Source organism: Zootoca vivipara, chromosome 9, assembly GCF_965207765.1.
Source record: "Zootoca vivipara chromosome 9, rZooViv2.hap1.1, whole genome shotgun sequence".
Lineage (NCBI taxonomy): Eukaryota > Metazoa > Chordata > Lepidosauria > Squamata > Lacertidae > Zootoca > Zootoca vivipara.
The window spans coordinates 53,127,440-53,135,619 of record NC_142592.1 but is presented as its reverse complement, the minus strand read 5'-3'; the positions used below and the strand labels follow the sequence as shown (position 1 = coordinate 53,135,619).

The 8,180-nt window shown below is 46.5% G+C and overlaps 1 protein-coding gene across 2 annotated transcripts in view; it reads left to right on the top strand.

Moving 5' to 3' along the window:
* The first annotated feature begins 1,286 nt into the window (after nt 1-1,286).
* Nucleotides 1,287-8,180, top strand: part of FGD4 (FYVE, RhoGEF and PH domain containing 4) — a 108,759-nt gene continuing 101,865 nt past the window's right edge. For both annotated transcript variants that reach the window (XM_088652261.1, XM_060279943.2), the window contains exon 1: nt 1,287-1,819. In XM_088652261.1, the coding sequence (XP_088508387.1) occupies nt 1,645-1,819 (175 nt within the window). In that variant the 5' untranslated portion in view covers nt 1,287-1,644. The remainder of the gene's footprint in view (nt 1,820-8,180) is intronic.

The window sequence follows — 8,180 nt, the reverse complement described above, 5'->3', positions numbered from 1 at the left end:
AAATAGTTTCCGGAATTGTTTTGGAGCTAGATACCTGCTTATATCCCAGTTGGCCATTGTGAGACCAGGAGGCTGGACTAGAGGGGCCCAAATAATAGTTCTAACCAGCCCTTCCTACCCAAAGGGGGAGCCAAGGGCAGTCACAAGAATAAAATAACTTTAAGCAATTCAAAACAGAAGAGACCTTCTGGGTCAGACCAAAGGCCCATCTAGTCCAGCATCTTGTTCTCAGTGGCCAAATAGATGCCTACAAGGAGAGCTGTCCCCACCTGCAGTTCTTAGCAACTCCTATTCAGAGGCATATTTGCCTAGACAGTGGAGGAACGGGTATTGCAGACAGCAGTAAAAACAGCAGTATAAGAACTTCCAACAACAAAAAACCTGAATAATAATAATAAACAGAGGATTGGAAATGGCTCCATTATTTCCACCATTGCCTTGGACTAAAAAGTGGGCCGAAATGGGAACGAAAGGACAGAGAAGCACGGTGCAATGTCTGGCTGTTAATCAGGTAAGGTGGTCGGCTGTGGGCCGGAGTCCTGCACTGCAGTGGGTTGGACTAGATGCCCCTCAGAGTCCCTTCCAACTATTGATTCTATGATATCAAGTGAAAAACATCATATTAAGCAGGCGCCCGTCCTAGGCACTCACGGGAATCAATCCAATGGAGCTCAGCCGGGATTTACCGCTGTGGTCTAAACCACTGAGCCTAGGGCTTGCTGATTGGAAGGTTGGCAGTTCGAATCCCCTCGATGGGGTGATTTCCCGTTGCTCGGTCCCAGCTCCTGCCAACCTAGCAGTTCCAAAGCAGGAAGTGCAAGTAGATAAATAGGTACCGGTACCACTACAGCGGGAAGGTAAACAGCGTTTCCGTGTGCTGCTCTGGTTCGCTAGAAGCGGCTTTGTCATGCTGGCCACATGACCTGGAAGCTCCCTCGGCCACTAAAGCAAGATGAGCGCCGCAACCCCAGAGTCGTCCGCGACTGGACCTAACGGTAGGGGTACCTTTACCTTTAAACCAAGTCGAACTGTAACAACCCTGACATAAGAGTCCGCTTAAAAAGGCGGTGTGAAATCCGCCCGCGGCGGACAGGCTCTCAGGCAACTCGAACAGAACTTTCGTAACAGCAGTGCGCGGCTGCCCCGCCTGAGGGGGAAGGGCGGGCTTCCCTCCCCTGTCTCACCTGGCAGGTGAAGGCGCTTAGAGCGGAGAGTGCGCGCGCCTGAGGCGGAGGCAACGCAACGCCGGCCAGGCGCGCGCTTTGGCGCCCGGCCAGATTTGAGCGGGAATTTCGAGGCGGCCGCAAATCTCTGCGCTTCTCTTTCCTCCTCCTCCTCGCAGGCGGCGTCTGGCGCTCGGGCAGAGTGGCGAAACCAGGCGGGGCAAAGAGGCAGGCGGTTGTTTTCTCCGCCTCCCTATCTCCCGACGCCCCTTCTCGCTTTGCAAAGCGCCCCACGGAGCAGCCGGAGCAAGAAGTGGCAGCAGCCGCCGACCTCCCACAGCCGAACCTGCAGGGGGCGCGAGAAATGGCCGTGGCCATTCCTGTCAGGGGCTGAGGAAGGGCGGCTTTCTGCCTGCTGCCTGGCGCCTGGTCTCTCTCTGCCCCCTTTCCTCACTTGCGCAGCCGGCGGCGAGAGGGGAAGATGGAGGGGCCCGAGAGCATAGACTTCAGGCGGGTGGCTATCCGGAGGAAATCCAGCCCCAGCCTCAGCAGCAGCGCCTTGGTCTTCTCCCAGGCCGCCGCCGCCGCTGCTTCGCCTCTTTCCCACCCGGAGAGGAGAGACGTTGCCAGGGAAGCGGCGCCAACAGCGGCAGCAGGTACAACTCCGGCTTCACCTTTGGGCTCTGAGCCGGGACCTCCCTTCCCTTCCGCTCCCTTCCCTCTCCTTTCCTTCCTGCGGTTTGTTGGCTGTCCTGGCGTCGTGGCCCGTCGCGCCCAGCAGCTTCGGGTCTAAGGTCGCACCGAGCGAAAAGTAAAGTGCAGCAGGAGTTGGAAAGGCGTACTCTGCAAAACGCAGCTAGCTGGGCTGTCTTTTTCTTCTCCCCCCTGGGGAGACCCTGCGGCCAAACTTCCTCCTTCCAGAAGTTGCTGCGGGGTAGCCCTCTCGCAGCAAAATCGACTGTTGCAAATATACATGCACTCCTAGATCAACATAAAGTTTAGGCTTCGGTATGTTGTAAGGTGTGGTGTCTCTGGCCAGAGGCAGAACTGCTTCTGAGTAATAGTCGCTGGAAACTGCAGGAGGGAAGAGATCTCTCTTGCAGGCTTCCCACAGGCATCTGGTCGGCCACTGTGAGAACAGGATGCTGGAGCAGACAAGACCATTGGCCTGATCCAGCAGGCTCTTGCTATATATATATATTTTGAAGGGCCAGCTGCATTTTCCTGGGAATCCCTTGCTGATACAGTGTTATTACACACACCCTCTCGCTCTGTATAAACTTGGCTGAATTCTTAAGTAAACTTGTTTACGATCATGTTCTGTGCCCTCCCCACTTTAGGTATGGAAAAAGAGGAGGGAGCTCCACGTTTTGTTTTTGTCTGATAGTTGTGCCATTGCATGTTTGGGAAGACGTTTTGTACAAGTATACTTTTAAAATTCTCGCCCTAAAGTTAAGGTGGTTTTAACTCTTCCCCCACTGAAAGATGAAAAAAAGTCTCTTATTGTGCCAATTGCAAGCTTTTAATTTAAAGTGCTTACTTTTTCTAACCCGTGTGGAACACTTTTTTCTATCAAAATAGTGTGAAAATGTGTTATTGTCTGCATGATTCTATTTTGCAGTCTTAGTCCTATGCATGTAAACTTTAAAGTTCTGCTTTCTTTCCTGGTAAGGAGGACTTCTTTGAAATAAAAATTGCCCATCCCTCTCACACTTGAGCAAGCCTTCTTGTTTTCAGTGAGCAAACCATCTAGAACCAGCAAAGATATCAGTGGAAGATACTTTCTGCACTCTAGGTAAATGAACATAATGGATGCAGAGATTCTCTGAGCAATCATAGGTTTCTATGCCAGGGGAGCCAACAAGGTGATCTTCAGATGCTGTGGACTACAACTCCCATCTTCTTCCACCATTGGTCATGCTGGCTGACACTGATGGGGAGCTAGAATCCAACAATATTTGGCGGGTCACTGGTGAGCCACTTTTGCTGTACAGTACTGTGAAAAGGTGTTGCTCTACACAGAAAGATTTCATTCTGGGGAGGTGCTAATCTTGTAGAGTGCTGGCAAAAGCTTTGGCGAACAGCTGCTGGAAGTGGTTTTTGTGTATGCATGTTAAAGGAAGAAGCACTGTGCCCATTAAGGATAAGATACTTGCTGAGTAGACTAGCTCCTTTTTATCTACAGTACTTGTGAAAGGTAAACTAGACCTTTAAAAAAAATCACTCAATTTAACTGCATGACATCAGTTCCATGTTGGATGAAAAGAAACAAAACGGGCATGAGTGCAAATATTTGTCTCATGTAAGGCGTTTGAAAATATGTCAACTATTTAGGTTATTGCTAGGGGGCAGAGAATTTTCACGAAAGCAGCAGTACAGCATCCAGAGTACTAGATAGCTTAGAGCGTGGGGAACTATTCTGCTTGTGTATTTCCTGTTTAAACAGATGGTAATGCTGATTTATAGATTTTTATTTACAGCATCCTCTTTGTAAGTTGCTGCTTTGTTTTTGGCTAGTAAAAAGGTAAAGGGACCCCTGACCATTAGGTCCAGTCGTGACCGACTCTGGGTTTGCACGCTCATCTCACATTATTGGCCGAGGGAGCCAGCGTATAGCTTCCAGGTCATGTGGCCAGCATGACAAAGCCGCTTCTGGCAAACCAGAGCAGCACATGGAAACACCGTTTACCTTCCCGCTGTAGCGGTTCCTATTTATCTACTTGCATTTTGACGTGCTTTCGAACTGCTAGGTTGGCAGGAGCTGGGACCAAGCAACGGGAGCTCACCCCGTCACAGGGATTTGAACCGCCGACCTTCTGATCAGCAAGCCCTAGGCTCAGTGGTTTAACCCACAGCGCCACCTGGCTAGTAAAGAGCTGTAAAAATGGGAATGGCAAATATGTATATATTGAGAGAAAGGGAGCGTAATACCTCTGTAACACAAAGAATCCCCGCAATGGGGTGAGCTCCCATTGCTCTGTCCCAGCTCCTTCCAACCTACGAATTTGAAAGCATACTGGTGCAAATAGATAAATAGGTACTGCTTGGCCAAAAAAGTGAGATGAGCACCACACCCCATAGTCACCTTTGACTGGACTTAACCATCCAGGGGTCCTTTAACTTTACCAACAGAAAGAAAATTGCTCCAGTTTGAGAGAAACATTAAATTGGGAATGGAGATCACAGTGAACAAAAATCAGAATTGGTTGCACATTGATGGATAAGTGGTCCTGGAAATTCCTATGTCAGGTTAACCTCATGTAAATGGTTGCCATGATGAGTGAGAATCCATACGGTAGGTTTCCAGGTAATCTACTTAGCTTTTGGTCAGTGCCCAAACTGGTTCAGAGTTTGAGGTAGAAGGTGTATGGATGGAGGCACTTGTGAGCCAGCATGAGTAGCAGCAAAGCCATATCACACTGGCCAGTCCTTTTTGCCTGCCCACTAGTTGCCTAGTACCAAAGCAAGATACAAGGAGAAGGAAGTTGGTTCTGATTTCTTATGGTAAAAAGGAAGTGACTGCAAATTGGATTAAATGCTCTTTCGTATCATGGGTCGAGGGGATGTATGTAGGGATAAGACACAGCATTTCTTCGAGTTCAGATTATATAAAACTGCATATCTTCAAGACGCTGTGTACCTTCAATGTGATACTGCCACTATCAGGCCTCCAGTCAGACAGCCATATGATGTTTAAATTAATAGTCATTTCAGATGAAAACGGAACATATTTTCCCAAAGAAAGGAAACAATCCTCATTTTCTAAGAAAAAACTGACAGAGTGGTGCAGAGTTAATAATTTGCTCATAAATACAAAGGAGCTTGTGGTGGACTTTAGGAGACAGAGGAACAAGGTCCAGTCACTTTTGATTGACTGAATCTATGTGGAGAGGGTAACAACGTTTAGATTTCTAGGTTCTAGTTACAGGTAGGTAGCCCTGTTGGTTTGACGTAGTCGAAACAAAATAAAAAAATTCCTTCCAGCAGCACCTTTAAGACCAACTAAGTTTTTTATTTTGGTATGAGCTTTCATGTGCATGCACACTTCTTCACTTCTAGGCACTGCGTTACAGGAGGATCTGTCCTGGAGTGTTAATACAAGGGGGCTTGTGAAGAAGGCGCAGCAGAGACTGTATTTTTTGAGAATTTTAAGGAAAAACCATCTTCCACAAAAGCTGCTGCTTGCCTTCTATCACTCTGCCATACAGAGCGTGCTCACGTATGGTTTATGTGTGTGGTACGGAAGCTGTACTTCTCAGGATAGAGCAGGGCTGTGCAGAATTGTTAAAACAGCAGAGAGCATTATTGGCTGCTCACTCTCCACCTTACCGTAGAACAAATCTACACCACCAGGTGCCATAGAAAAGCACTAGACATATCAAGAGATCCAATGCACCCTGGTCACCATTTCTTTGAGCTCCTGCCATCGGGACGGAGATATATAGAACAATGCAGGCAAGAACGAGCCATCTCAGGAACAGTTTCTTCTCTAGAGCGATTTTGGCCTTAAATGGAAAGTCTGGACTTTGAAGTCATCTTATTTTACTTGTTATTTTGTATCATATTTACTGTTTTTAATTAGGTTTTGTAGTAATTTTGGATTGTGCGGAATGCCTTATATGAGTGGATGTAGCAACTGAGTATTTTCGTTGTTCCCGCAAGGGGACAATGACAATAAAGATCTTATATCTTATCTTAAAAATGTAGCCTTTGTAGTAACGGAGAATCCTCCCTCACTTCACAATCATGGGTAACTTCTGATAATATCTATGAAACCTTGTCTCCTACATGCTTGGTAGTGATTTCCTTATTTGCTGGGGTGCTGAGCAATAGAAAAAAGATTCTCTAACCCTAGGGCTCGTGGACATCCAGTGAAGCTGAATGTTGGGAGATTCAGGACAGGTAAAAGAAAGTACTTTTTCATGTAGTGCATAGTTAAACTGGGGAACTTTGATGGCTTTAAAAGAAGACCGGGCAAATTCCTGGAGGAGAGGGCTGGTGATAGTTACTAGCCATGCTCTCTGCTAGGAACTTGCAAGTATTGGAGGTGTGGAGTACAGTATGAGGAAACATACTGCAAATTCAGTAGGGTGGAACACTTTGGTTAATCACTACCATTAATGGGCTTTGCACAGAAAACCAGTTTCAAAGTACAAAAGTAGCAATACCAATGAAGGGCCAATACCTTTATTTTAAGACACACATAATTGATATGAAAATAGTTGCATAGTATTTAGGGTTCAAATACACAGCGCATTGTATAGAGGGGCTTGAAGTGTGACAAAGTAAGGAGCCATAAGCGCGTAGCTTGCAGACTGTTATCAAATGCCTACCCTACACCCACACACCCAGTAAGGCCGGATAAAGGAAGCTAGGCTCACAGGACCAGATAAGAAGGGAGAAGGGAGCATGGCAGTTTGGATTACTGGAATGTATGTGCTTTCTGTAGTTAAGTTTTGTTTCCTGGAAATCATATGTTTTCGAGGAAATCAGGTGTTGCCTGTTTGTGACTGTATAAAAGGATTGTGCATCCACCAGTGAGTGTGCAGGTTGCGAGCTTATTGCACTGCACCTTTGCTTAGCATATGCTGAACAAATAAATCTTGTTGTAACCTGCCAGGCATGTTGCCTCTTCGTGTTGGTTCCATTGCTCCTATTACCCGGGTGGGACTTAGGTCCTACACCAATTCCTGCTATAAAAACAAAATTGCTAGTAGGACTTTTTAACAATAGGGGCCATAGCTCAGTGGAGCAGATTTTGCCTGAAATGCTGTTTCCCCGTCTGCAATGGGCTCTCTCTGTTGCCTAAGCATCAGTGATATCCACCCCCCTGCAAAGGGAACCAGAAGACTATCTGTATTCAGTTCAGTGCTTCCTGCAGCATGGGAAAAAGCTGCAAGAAAAGCTGCATTTGTCCTTCATTTGTTGCTGTGTTTATCTAATGTTTCTTATTGTTGTTGCTATCTATTTGTGAAAGCTTTTGGTGGACTAATTTGTTACTTCCATAATACAGTACTGAGCTTGTTAATGTTTTATGATATGAAAGTTGGAAGCTCTATACTAAGTACATAAACTGGTGTGAATGAACCTCCCCCTCCATCCCTCTCCACCACTGCAGTGAAGAGAATAAATACCTTTGGGCACAAGCTGTCCTGCTGGGAATGATTTGAATCATAGAATCATAGAATCATAGAATCATAGAGTTGGAAGAGACCACAAGGGCCATCCAGTCCAACCCCCTGCCAAGCAGGAAACACCATCAAAGCATTCCTGACAGATGGCTGTCAAGCCTCTGCTTAAAGACCTCCAAAGAAGGAGACTCCACCACACTCCTTGGCAGCAAATTCCACTGCCGAACAGCTCTCACTGTCAGGAAGTTCTTCCTAATGTTTAGGTGGAATTTTCTTTCTTGTAGTTTGAATCCGTTGCTCCGTGTCCGCTTCTCTGGAGCAGCAGAAAACAACCTTTCTCCCTCCTTTATATGACATCCTTTTATATATTTGAACATGGTTATCATATCACCCCTTAACCTTCTCTTCTCCAGGCTAAACATACCCAGCTCCCTAAGCCGTTCCTCATAAGGCATCGTTTCCAGGCCTTTGACCATTTTGGTTGCCCTCTTCTGGACACGTTCCAGCTTATCAGTATCCTTCTTGAACTGTGGTGCCCAGAACTGGACACAATACTCCAGGTGAGGTCTGACCAGAGCAGAATACAGTGGTACTATTACTTCCCTTGATCTAGATGCTATACTCCTATTGATGCAGCCCAGAATTGCATTGGCTTTTTTAGCTGCTGCATCACACTGCTGACTCATGTCAAGTTTGTGGTCAACCAAAACTCCTAGATCCTTTTCACATGTACTGCTCTCAAGCCAGGTGTCTCCCATCCTGTATTTGTGCCTTTCATTTTTTTTGCCCAAGTGTAGTACTTTACATTTCTCCTTGTTAAAATTCATCTTGTTTGCTTTGGCCCAGTTGTCTAATCTGTTAAGGTCATTCTGAAGTGTGATCCTGT